We start from the raw sequence: 13414 nt of genomic DNA on the forward strand, positions 1-13414 counted from the left end.
TGGATAAAACTGCCCTGGATAAGTAGTCAGTGCTGGTCACAACCCCGAAAAAGAAATCTGTCGTAAAGTTAAAACGGGCTGGAGAGCATTTGGCGAGCCCACCCAACTGTGCTTGCCTACAAATTTTTACACTTGTTCTCTGCTCCGCAACACAAGCATGCATCCAAGCGAGGCAAAAAAAGTGTATTTAGTAATGGCTTGAGTTCCGCAGAATAAACTTCTCACAACTGTCGTACCAGAAAAATGGCATTTGATGACATAGCGCACCCAAACAAGCCACACGAATTAAAAAAAAAAAAAAGTGGAGTCGACAAGGTAAATAACTAAACGGTAATACAACTGTGTAGCGCCTTCTAAGCTAGCTGCGCTGCAGTAACTTGCCCTTCAACTTCTCCTTCCTCAGTGCCACTTCCACGCGCGACAGATGTGTCACAGACTGCCTCACTTATATTTAAGAAATGACTTGTACAGACGAAGAAAAAGGGAAAACAGGACCCCTGTAAACGAAGAATGCAGATTCAGTCTTAAGTCCTTCTGGAGGGAATTGGCCAAAACACAAAATTCGATGACTGCGGCAAACTAAGAACCCGACACACGAGGGCGAAAAATCCTCCTCCTAATAAAAAAATGAAGGAAGCTCACTCTAACGCGTAAGACTTCAAGGTAGCAAAGCTGTACGCAGCCTTCACGACCATCCCAACGGTTCCAGTCCACGATTGCAGCTGATTCGCTTCTTTGCTGCTATAAGTTGCTATCCTCGGTATTCAATTGCGTGGAATGCATGCAGGCAACCAAGTGTGCGCTGCCATATCTGTGGCCAAGCGTCTGCTGCTAGGCGACGTTGTGCGCACGGCCCGCAGATCAGGCACCCCTCTTCTCCATGCAACCGTATGAGTGCGCCCGTGGCCTCCGCGCCGCCGCAGCCGATCGCAGGGGCCACGGTGCGCCGTCACCCGTTACGTCGGGCTCCGCGGGATGGCGGCACTTGTCCAGCTAAGCACGACTGTGAAACACATGACTGTGTTTCACGTTACGAACTCTTCGCCGAACACAAAGTATTGCGTCGAGTTCGCTGTGAGTGCGATTAATCACATCTCTGTTGGCGCCACACTTTACAATCGGATTGGAACGGAGCAGATGACGCACGCCGGTGTCTTTTTTTCTTCGGCGTGCGGCCGCAGTGGCCCAGGCTGCGCTGTGTCCGTGGCGCATCGGCCATGTCTGTGGCAGTTTCCAGTGTTGCCAAGCGAAGAAATTGACCACTAAAATTTTCAACGAATACCGTCTATAAGTGTGAGCTTCCTTCATTTTTTGTTGCTTCTCTTGGTGATTGTCAGCTAACGTTTGCATGCTATTTTCTTCTTGCACAAGGCAAGTTCAGGCTCTTGGCACCAGTTCACCGCAGCATTTAAAAGAAACGTCAAATAGTATGCACTACACGCTTCCCTCATTTCTTGTTGCTTCTCTTGCTGACTGTCAGCTAACATTTGCATGTTATTTTCTTCTTGCTCAAGGTAAGTTCAGGCTCTTGGCCCCAGTTCATCACAGCGTTTAAAAGAAACATCAAATAGTATGCACAAGCCAATGGCAACATGTCCGACTAGCGCCAGTTCGTGTCACCGAAAAGAATGCACGCTAATGGCGTAAGCTGAAGGGGCAGCTCTCAGTATGTAAAACTCGGAAGACCTCACTTCATGGGCACCGTGCTGTGCACCTGGTACTGCAGGACATTGTGGCAACTTTTGTCATCGAGCGTCATCGTCTCTGCAAATGTATGGCCGGTGACAACTGCAAGACGCCTGCATAGACCAGCTCTCGCGACAGTCTGCACACAAGTGTTTTATGCTTGGTGCTCACTTCCTGATAACACGGTCTTTCCGGACTGCACCAAGGATGACTTTCTGTGTGGGGGATAGCCAGACAGAAGCGGTCGTCCAACAAGGTCTCAGACAGTTATAATGAGTAACCTTACACAAAACAAGCGCTTATAGCCTCAATAAAATGATGCCGCGTACTTCATGTTTTTTCCCCATTTTTCGGCTGCAAAGTAAGGAAGTCGACATCTATTCCAGCTCAACCTATATTCATCAGTATACCGTGCCCAGAGATAGTTTGATATATGTACAGGATAATTCGTTTCAAACGGAATCGATATACATAGTCGGGTTTAACTGTACTTCATACAGTACATTCTAATGCTGTTGCTTTACAACAAAAAAAGAAAAGCGCATCCCAAGCACGGGCGTATGAACATGCCCAAAGGAAGTGGGTGCATGGGTCTAAAACAAAGGCGTGTTTTTTGGGCATCAGGAGGGCATCAATACCTCCTGATTGGCAAGCCTCAAGGCCAAACAATTACAACACTTCACAGACGGCCCTGGATTCAAAAGTAAGAACTTACAAACTAGCAAGAAAGCATTTTGTTTCCCAGATTTTCAGTCGGCAACGAACACACGCCAAGCAGCTGGCAACGGAAGAAACAGCTACAGCCCCACAGAGATTGAAACATCACATCAGACACACCCTTGACCGTTCTGGGAAAAAAAAGTGCCCTCGCAATAAAAAACTAACAGCAGCCACTGCAAAAGATGCGAGAGAAAGGGAGAAGGGAGAAAGACCATGTCAAGAGGTACACACTGCATGCAGCTCTGAGCTATCGACATGTCTTGCTGGCTTTACTTAGTTTTACATCATTTTGACGGGGTTTTTTCATTGCAGACATGTAAAGCACAAAATTCAGATCAAGGACAAGGAAGGACAACAGGGACAAGCACTCCTCCTTCGTTTATCCTTTGTCTAAGTTTTACACTTTACACGTCTACAATGGAAAGTTGCCCCAGAAGTACGCCTCAATCAGGTATCTCGTGAACAGCCAGCAGCAAGCAGCAGGGGTGCTCACCGTCTGGTTCACTTCAGCGGTGCCCGCTGAAACCGGGTCTGTGTGCAAGTAGACGGTGCTGTCCTCATCCCCCAGGGGGGCCACCTGGCTCAGCTCCACAAAGTGCGAGATGTGGTGCAGGGCCAGCGACGCCGGCTGCATCTTGGCCAGGGACAGCTTGTTGGCCAGCGGGAACCGGCCCTTCTCCATGTCGTACACGATCCTGCTCGAGCCGATGTAGTCGAAGGCCTCCTGCAACGCAACCGCACCGCTGCTGAGCCGCCATGGCCAAGGCACCCCTCTGGTTTACTCCTTGCGTTACACGAGGTCTGAAAATGCCACCACAAAATTTCCACAGGTACTTCGACCAAGTGGTGCTACGAATGGATCTTTAAAACCTTTTCTCAGCATGTGTGCCCCCATGCAGCTAGCAAGGATGAAACTTTCATTCAGAACTGCCATACAGCCTTGCACATACAGTGGAAGCCCAGTGATATGTCCCCGGGTTTAATGACAACCCGGGCTTTACAACAGACAAGTCGATTCCCGGCAAAGTTCCTGTAGAAACAACGCATTGAAAACCTTGGTTATCAGACATGGTTTGATGCCTCACAAGCATAATCCGACGACCCACGTGAAGCACGTAACGGACCAGAGGACAAAATGAATGTTTCGTGGGCCTGTTCCGTGGGCCCTGAGCACACTCAATCGGTTCTCTCTGGCATAGCTTTCGCCTCCGCCTCATCTTCCGTTTCTCCCCTTCAGCAGCCACCCGCTCCTCCGAGTCTGCACAATACCTTTCTCCCTCTCCTAGCTGACATCTCATCTTGTGCAGCAGTCGCCGGGGCAGTGCACAGGTGCTCACTTCTCCCACTTGGCAGTGAATCGCCCATGAGGTTACGCTGACGGGTGTAGGCTTCCACATATCTGTCGTGATCATGTGTGCCATGACTCACACTGGCCAGTGGTAAAGCCCCTCCATACTGCTTTTGTCCACCACCCAGGTTAAGTACCGCCAACCAAGAGTTTTTTATACCCCCACCCCCCTCATACACCCACACACCTTCCTGAAGGATTTTGACACCTCCCCAAAAAGGATTCCACAACCACGAGTGCCCCGCCCAGGGATTTTATACAAAACCCCCCAACAGGCTCCCACACCCCCCAAAATCGTAACTCTGGATAAACCCCTCCCGCCAACAGGCCCTCCCTCTCTCCTTTTCTCCGAGCTATGGAACCGGATGTGCCGCCATGCTTTGTTCGCGAGCGGGCTGTTGCGGCACGTTGGTACCCGCATTGGATGGAGCTGCGTTGTCACCTTGCTTCCCAAGCAATGTCTAAGCCCCTCCCATAGTGCTTTCGTTGGCGGCCACATAGTGAACATGATCAAGGGGCTTCATCTTTGCCCTCATTTCCTTAATCAACTTAAGCGAAAGTGCCGCCTTAATATTTTTCATGGTGAATGTTCAGCCACTTGCGCCGCTACCGTGTTATCGCAGCACTGATACATGCATTGTTATTTTGCAGCGCACCAAGTCGTCGTGGACTGCCAGAGAGAGGTCGGACAGTGCGTATAAGTGTGCGCATACTTATCGCCCGTGACTGCTCTCGGCAAACACTGAACGCCAGAGACGGAAACGAACAGGTTGCCCGAATCCGATGGAAGCAGAACTAGGCGGTGGAACTCTTCAAAGCATGGTGCTACGTGAGCAGTTGTGGAAGTGACGGAGGGCTGGCGGGAATTGTGGCAGTGGACTGTGGTACAAGGTTTGTTTTAATACAGAGTGATTGGCACCTGCCCTGCATTGAGGCTTTTGCATTTACATTTTTTAGTTATTTGGGTTTCCGAGCCCTGCAAAACATTGCTATGTAGTTTACTTTGACGTTACTTAAACATCCGTTGCATGAAACTATTAATAGGTGTAATTGTTGTTCGGATTTTACGATGCCCACATTTTACGACGCTTGTTCCCGGTCCCGAGAAAGTCGTATAATTGGGGTTCTACTGTACTTGCTGAACTCCTAGCTCGGCATAGCAAGCTGCTGTTTGACCACAGTAGCCTTGTTTGCATCAGGACTACTGCTCTCAACAAGGCCTGACAGGACTTACTAATACAGGACAACACCTTTGTGTCCCCATCTGCGTGACAGTGTTTAATCCAAGGTTATCGGAAAAAACTAAGGTGCGCCCTGCACACTCAGCTGTCACCACACAAATAGCCTAAACAACTGATTCAACAGCTGCCTTGACACCCCACATGCTGTACCAGTTTTGTCAATACAGTAAACGTACAGATTGGTGCCAAAGCACTTACGCCGTTGAACAACGCGAAGAGGACGTTGTTCTGCACGAATTGTGGCTGCTGGGAGACCTTGAGCTGGTTGAGCATTTGTGCCGCAATCAGCAGGGTGACGAAGCCAGAGACCGCGGAGTCAGCACCGGGTGAGAGACCATCGAACATGGAGAAGGTGTCCAGCTGCAACGGCACAGGCCAGGGGTGAGGACACGGGGCCTAGCTCTACGAGCAAGCATCAAAACCAGATGGAGAAGAAGCCGTTTCCTCACCCTTGCTCCAACAACAACCACAGACCGGTTGCTCACGGGCTTCTCATTTGATGTGGCGTACAGAGTGGAGATGACATTCCTGTCCGTCAAGGGATCACAGTAGTGCACTGCAAAAAAGGGCCACGTTAGGCAGGCCACCCCAACATAGCTCCCACCCACACTGCCCAAAGTAGGAATCGAACTTTAGTAAATTTGACGCGCTTATTTTTTCAGTTAAGACTAGGAAATTTGATTTCGGTTTCCCTGTTCCGGGATTTTTTTTTTTTGGCAGATAATGGGGGACCACCATGAAGACAACATACAATTTGGCTCCAATCGAAAAACCGCCTCATTGGAACAACACTCAAACCAATTTTTACACAATACTTCAATCAGACAAGTTGCATAATGAAAACGGAAGAAAGGGTGGCAACTCTTTAGCAAGTTCCCCACCTCAACTTTAACTTTATAAGTAATTTTTGCGACTCACTAATGCCTACCAAAGGAATCAAATATTCAAGTAGCTTCGTGGACTTGCATTTGAAATTGTATAATAGTGCTATTCTGTGGCAATAAAGTAGTCAACAAATAGCTACACTGCAACAACGTAGGGAAAATTACCATGAATTGGAAGCGAGTGGTACCACTAGCTCTGTGAGTGGCGGGGACTGACTGACTGACTGAAAAACATTTATTTACAAAAGTTTGTACAAGGAGGGTGTGGAGCGGTCCTTAAGAGGCCGCCCCTTACAAAGACTGGGTGGGCTCCCCCTTACGGGAGCCCAATGGCGTCGGCTGCGGCCCGGGCCCGCCCGACCAGGGCCTGTTGGGCCGTCAGGTCGTGCCGCACCATCTCTTGAGCGGTCCTTGAAAGGGCATTATTCATCAAGATTTACTAACCAATGCGTCCATGTTTCCTTTCTACCGTCTTTAGTTTTTCGTTCAAGCTGAAATTTGCAATCAATCTGAACCAACTTGCCCCAACCCGAGCAATTCTACAGTAACCAACCCAAAACATTACTTCTTGGGAAGTTTGTTTCCTAAATGAAGCTTCAAGTATCAAGCTCGAAACAAGTCTGAAAATTCACCAGCACAAAACGCATACGACGCATTTATCTTTTCTCACCTTGTTTATACGTGCAATTAAGCAACCTCGTATTTCAGAGCATGCTAACACAAATGTTCCACCAGGAGATGCCACACGCAACTAGAGATTTAAGTTTTCATAAAATTTTGAGGGGCGTGAAAAAAACAGGTTTTCTTTCATGTTTTTTTTTTCCTGGAAAATATGAAAAATTGAAAGATGACGACTCCGCACAAACCTATAAAAAATTGGCGTACTGCCTTAGATGCCTTGTAAAGCGCGAAAAGTGACCGTAGTGGTTGAAGACTACACGAATAAAACCAAATTACGGCCACTGTAAAAAGAAAACAAGTAAATGAAATGTAAATAGAAACTTATTTGGGTTTGAATCGTATTTGAACTTGGGTCTCCAAGAGCTGCAGCCAATTGTGGTAACTACAACACTAATAACCCTGTACCGTGCCTGGACGGAACAAGGATTATCCGGACGCATGCCACGACAGGTGAACGTGACGGCACCGCAAACATGATGCGGCAGTGAATAAGTCTTCGATTATCGCTGACTGTCACTTTCAAATCACTCATCATACTTAAGGGGGGACACTGGTCATAAAACAACTTCTTTGAGTATTCAAACAAACTTTGTGAAATTTGTCAGTCTGGCTGCTTTTTCCCCCGCTGATTTCAAATATGCCATTATTTTTTCATTTAGTCAATTAGTTCCCAGGATAATTAGAGATCATTAGCCATTATTAGTCAAACAATAGCCAAACAGTGTTGATCACTAAACTGTAACCGTTGTATTTTCAAATACTATGAACCCTGGTGAATGCAATAATCGAAGTAGTTTTTTTGATGCATCGCTTGGAACGAATTTTACAGCTTATTAATTTAAGCTTGGGCGGTGCCAATGGCAAGGAACCATTTTGAGTGCCAATTTCAAACATTAAAGTTTAATGAGCTGCAAAAGTAGTTCTAAGGGATGTATCAAAAAACTGCTTCGATAATTGCATTCACCACGGTTCATAGTATTTGAAAATATAAAGATTACAGTTTTACGACCAACACTGTTTTGTCTATTGTTTGACCAAAAATGGCTAATTATCTCTAATTATCACTTCAAATCTCTAATTATCTCTAATTATCGCTAAGTTCACTTCAAAATGAAAAAAAGTTGTTTTAAGACCAGTGTCCCCGCTTAACTCTTTCACGACGGCGCCATAGGCAATCGGAAGCCGGCGTCCGATGATTTTAAATCTCCCGCAAAATCTGAAACCGGTGCTCTACAGACAACTATCGCCATCTGGTGTGTTCATTGGCAACTTCTCTTTCAATTTCGGTTTCGTTTGTTTATGTGTCTCGTGTGGTGGCGGCGTAGCAAGAGAAATTTGAACTGAAGGGGGAGTGGAGGAGGAGGAAAAATGGCGTAGGGTTCGCGCCGCGCTCCGCAAAGTCGGACTGCTGTAGCAAGCACTTCGGCAGCTCCTGCTGTCGATTTTTGTGATTCCGGCAGCAGTGAGGGGTCAAGCAATGATGTGGAATCTTCAGATTTCAGTTAGGACGACGAAGTTCCGGTTCAGGGGCCTGGCACTTCAACAAGCGCTGGCAGGTAATTTCGTTGTGACTCCGCGCTGTATTTATAAACAAAACGTGCTTTTTATCTGACGACTGTGGTTTTAATTTTGTGTTTAGGCTCTCGAGAACGTACGGCAGGGATATTTTGCCAAATGCACCGCGCCGTATCGTGCTATCACCTTCAAGATAACGTGGCGCTTGTGTCAGATTAGCGCTGCAGGGTTCAGGTGCGACGCTTGTTGAGAGCGCTCGATTTTTTTTTTCTTGTTTTTTACCACCGAACTGATAAGAATTTTGTGCGAGGACACAAAAGAGTATACCGTAATTACCCGATTCGAACGCGCACCCGATTTTCCTGGCAGAACAACTAAAAAACTTGCACCTCCGATTGTTACGCGCACGGAACTGTGTGAGCAAGAAAAACGAATGCGAGAGAAATGGGTGATTTATTTCCCCAAGTAATCTCACTCATCTCACTCGTCGTCGCTCTCTGCTGACCACAATATCTCGTCCTCGGTGCCGTCAAGCACGTTCGCGATGCTACACTTCTGAACTAACGTTCAACCATGGTCGATGGGATCGTGGCCCACGCCTCACACGCCCATCCCGCGAGCTTCTCCAGAGGCGCACGCTTCAGCCGACCGCTCGTTTTGAACGCGTGAGAGCCGCTGCTGCCATTGCTGTTATCAAGCGCACAAATGGAACGATTTGACGATTTGTGTGAACGCCGATAGAAAAGCCTAGGCGCCTATGCTTTCTGCGTCCGAAAAATCGTTGCTAAAAGCTTTAGCGCCATCTTGACATGGTGATGGCGATGGTTGGGACGAAATTTTCACTGTTTCGGTTTCGGTTTCGTATCCGATTCTAACGCGCATGCGATTTTTCGACCTATTTTTCCGGAAAAAAAGTGCGCGTTAGAATCAGGTAAGTACGGTACTTGGATGCACGTTTTCCAGAGACTCACTCACCCTTGAGTGCCCTCGGGGCATGGCACAGCCGTCAACTGCGCTAGGTTGACGGGCCCTCAAAAATCCAAAACTTGGTGTACACTGTTGATTTATATGTTGAATCATAGCCAAGGAACGTAGGAACAATTTGTATATCTTAAAATACCTGAAATAATTTTTAGACTCGGTAAAAGCTCTGATTTGTGTTTTTTGTATACTTTTCTTGGGGGCTTTTTTCTGATTATTCGACGAATAAACTGTAAGTAATTGTACCTTTAACAAAACTGCTGCTTTGTGTTTGGAAGAGCAATCTATAAGCTACAATTTCATGCATAGCAAGGCTACGTGTGTCCAGTAGCTCAAGAGAAAAAAAAACGTTTTGTGGAAGCACTCAAAATCGGCCGTTTTTCCGCTGTAACGAAAGAGTTAAGCGCCAGATAAATTTTTCGTTTACACTGAAAAGAATATAACTGTTACATGCTACGTTACAAAAGTCCCAGCAGAGTTTCCGCTCTCAAAATCTGCGCACGATTTTACGTCAAGGCATTGATTGCAGAAAACGTTTCCCTCACTGCGGATTGGTCACATCACAACGAATTTCTCCGGAGAAACTCTGTTTTTTTATTTTTTTCAATGTTATCATGGTTGGAAAAAAAAAAAAAAAGAGGAAACGAATCCTTATGCTTTTGTTTGTTTTTTCCCACCGCTCACATCTCTACACGCAACAAGGACTATCATGACTCTATGCCTCAGGGGTAAAGATGAAGGAATGAGCCGATATTGGCCCGTTGTCGCCCTAAGCATGATCAAGGGGCACGTGGCAGGGTGATCATTGCTGATGCGGAGAGGGGAGTGAGCCGCATCTTTTATGCTGCCCCTCCAGGCTCTGTGGCCCCGGCAGAAAAAAAAAACCACTGCTCACTTGGGTTCATGGTGACCACATTCTCGCTCCTCCGGATGCACGTCACGCTGTCCTTGGCCCCACTCATCCGGCTCTTCAGCTGCGCGGCACACAGAGGCCAGCCGTGTACGTGCTTGCCGTCCTTCACCGTGTTGTACTTGTTGAAGCACTGAAATGGGCCAGCCAATCGTCAGCATAACCCCCAAATACCGAAGGCAGAAACAACTGCTGTGAAGCTCCAGACCTCTTGTAAACCCATTATTTCCATATTGCCAGACTAGAAGGTGCAAAATGTGGCAGCTGAAACATGCACACGCACGCTGCAAGCGATCAGCAAGACTCCGCAATTTTGAAAAACAAAGTGAGCGAGAGACGAAAATGCCAGTGTGTCAAGATTGTGGTGCATATTCAAGAACCCCAGGGGATCTAAAGTAATTCGGGGCTATCCTCTATGGCGTGCCTCATAGCCTGCATAGCTTCAGCGTGTCAAAACCCCTAGAATTAGAAAATGAAACTGCGACTAGTATGCCAGGGTGGAAGCGCATGCGCCTGGCATTTTGGAAGGTGCATGCTAAGAGGAGCTCAACCGGCTGTCCAGACACCTAGCTGGCTGGTAGACATCGCTTGCCGGTGCAATGCTGTCGACTACAGAGCTATTTTAAATGCTTGCAATTGACTAATCAGGCTACCAGTCATGTCCAAGTCTATTTGGGGGTACCTACTAAACGTTCACAATAAGGGTGGCTAAGGCCACCACAGTTTACCACTATAGCGACTACTACTGTAGCTCACCACTTGTTATAATTGTGGCAACGTGGAGGGAGGGAGACAGGGAGCGCTTGAAATCCTCTACAACACGAAGTTGCCTTTCCAAACCACGCAAGTCATTTAAGTGAGACGCAAACAGGGCAAGAAATAACTGCCCGGTTATTTCAATTTGGAGTAACTGGATACGTTAAACTCTTCCTGTACCAAATTTTTCCACAGAAAACAACCAACAACCATTTCCAATTTCATTCAAACATACATTGTCCAGGATGAGAGGGCTAAAGGCAACAAGCTGCCTGACTAGGGCCCTGACACCCAAAGTACATACAATACAATGCTTCTATTGCTTCATGGTTCACGGGAAATCTTTCTAATTCAGAACATGGACGCTACGTCTCCGTTTGTTTTTGGGGCATACGACTGAACTGAAATTTCTAAATCTGAAAGCCTGGATGTGTTTACTCTTCTTGCAGCTGCTTTTGACTTCAGAGGCCATTTTACATTCAGTCATTCATTGATTCACTGGCACCTTCCAGAACTTTTTACCTGAATTTGAAAAAAGAACAACAGTGAAAAGCACGATTTTTCTGTACTGCCACGTTCGAAATCAGACAAATAGCACCCTGTTTTCTTTATGCCCAAACGTTTGCCACAGGAATTTTATTTTCATGGACATATTTTGATACCTATAAGTATGAACTGCACATGCAGAACATGGCAGTCTCTCATTCAAGAAATATGGCATGAATGAATAATACTCGTCTGCTGCTAACTTTGCAAGAAACACCTCAACAAACTAGACTCATCTGTGGCATAAGAAAGGCAAAGGTAAATTTTTCTACTCTCAAGTAAAACCTTTACATGTGAGAAACTGAATGATACTGTTCAGTAAGCACAAGTACAGGAAGCTTATTCCCACAGGTATCTCTCTGAAATGTGTCAGTCTATACCTAGTATACATCCAAGCAGCCACGAAGTGTCTTAATGTTGCTTTCAATAAAAACAGCCGGCCAGTACCAAGATTCACACTGAAAGACATTCTTTAGAAGGCTCACCTGATTCACAATAATGTCGATGCTAGTTTCATTGTCAACCAAGAAGATGGGGAAGTTCCAGCGAGTGAAGAACATGTCGGTGCTAGGATTCTTTGCGTTCCAAGACACCTTTTTACAGCTCGAGTACTCCTTGTGGCCAGCATAGAGACCTGAAATCCAACACAGGATGTTTTAAATTTGAAGCTCGTGCTACCAAAGCAAAGTAATGTTCGAGTTTAGTCCACCTTCGAGTTTCCTTTGTGTATTATACAGCAGTTGCTGGGGACTGCTTTGGAACTGCACACTACTGTGATCTATTTGCCTATTGAGTTCTCATAGAACACTTGAGGTTCTTGAACCACACTTGGATGCATTGACTTGTTATTGATATCAACATACCAAAGCCGTCGTTTGGGCATGTTTTGTCCGGAGAAAATCCTTGTTGTGGAAGGTTTAGGCTGCTTCGCAGCACAATAATGCCAGTGACATGGCCAGAGTCTTGAAGCTTCGTCATGTTACCCCTAGAAAAAAACGCAAGAGTGGAAGCAAGTACGCACGTTAACGCCCATTAAGTTTGTCAAAACAAAAGGTTACTTATGTAAAGTGAGTAGACTATTAAAAAAACGGCGCAAGCATTACTCACATGTTAAAGAAATCCAAGCGCAGGGCAGCAACGTACTTGACGCCGCTGTCATCATCAAGAATAAATTGCACATCTTCTTGTTTAGAAACAACATGAATTACACCAACGTTCCCAGTTCTTTCAGCTGGAATGGACAACAAAGTCGGATTGTAAGGGCACTTCGATCAGATAAACTATCTTATCACCGCAGGTGTGAATGACAAATTGCATACTCGGCAACCCCAGCAAATTAAACACTACTTAAATGAAAGTTATGATGCAAGCCAATCAAATCAAGCGCACGTACATGAGCACCCAAACTCGTGAGTTCCGTTAAGTCTTCGGAAACAGTAGTAATCGGCTTGAATGGATTGGTATATCTTCAGGCTTGTCCTTTCTGGCAAGACTTGATCGATGATGGCTGAAATGAGGAGCGGGCAACATCTTAAGTAAGGGGAGGGCCTTCAAAGCCCGTAACAGCGATTCATGCGTAATCGGCACCATACTGGACGCCGTAGACAGCTCATCGGCGAGGCGTCACACTGAACGTGAAAGGAGCGGCTACACCGCAACACAGGCGGCCGCAAGTCATGCCGTGAACGAAGGCGGCGCGCCTCTGTAGACGTGGGTTTGACATGCGGTGATTGAACGCACCGTTTCCCGATTCTCTTATGTAATAAAAGGTAGGAGAACAACGAACGATTCAAGAAGAATACTTACATAGAAGTAAAACTTGAATTAGAAATGTTCTTATCCGATATGACAGCGCCATATTTTGGCAACAGCGCCGTCTTGCGTGCGCACGCGGCACCAGATGAAGCAACGGGGAAAACAAAAGTGCGGTTAGGATAATATTGTGATATCATAGCACATAAATAACGTGTTATCAACAATTGTATTTGCAATTTTAGCATAAAATAACGGTAATTTGTTTTTATACTTTAACGGGTACGGAACTAGTTCTGGTTTCGGAAAGAACGGGACACGGTGGGGCGGGATTTATGTGGGACCTGGTGGACCTGGCACCTGAACCACGGCCACTGGAGGAGAGCGCACGCCT

The 13414-nt window shown here is 46.4% G+C and overlaps 1 protein-coding gene across 1 annotated transcript in view; it reads right to left on the reverse strand.

Annotated features, from left to right (window-relative positions):
* Nct (Nicastrin) overlaps positions 1–13163 on the reverse strand; it is a 34338-nt gene extending 21175 nt beyond the window's left edge. Inside the window, exons 1-9 of the mRNA XM_077705960.1 lie at positions 13075–13163; positions 12662–12775; positions 12376–12499; positions 12132–12253; positions 11754–11902; positions 9952–10099; positions 5445–5551; positions 5194–5355; positions 2900–3130 (exon numbers count right to left, since the gene is read on the reverse strand). Coding sequence (XP_077562086.1) covers positions 2900–3130; positions 5194–5355; positions 5445–5551; positions 9952–10099; positions 11754–11902; positions 12132–12253; positions 12376–12499; positions 12662–12775; positions 13075–13126 — 1209 coding nt within the window. The 5' untranslated portion in view covers positions 13127–13163. The remainder of the gene's footprint in view (positions 1–2899; positions 3131–5193; positions 5356–5444; positions 5552–9951; positions 10100–11753; positions 11903–12131; positions 12254–12375; positions 12500–12661; positions 12776–13074) is intronic.
* Between the last annotated feature and the right edge of the window lie 251 nt (positions 13164–13414).

The sequence above is a fragment of the Haemaphysalis longicornis genome, unplaced genomic scaffold (genome assembly GCF_048455015.1).
Source record: "Haemaphysalis longicornis isolate Haplotype H1 unplaced genomic scaffold, Haemaphysalis longicornis Haplotype H1 scaffold_4, whole genome shotgun sequence".
Classification (NCBI taxonomy): Eukaryota; Metazoa; Arthropoda; class Arachnida; order Ixodida; family Ixodidae; genus Haemaphysalis; species Haemaphysalis longicornis.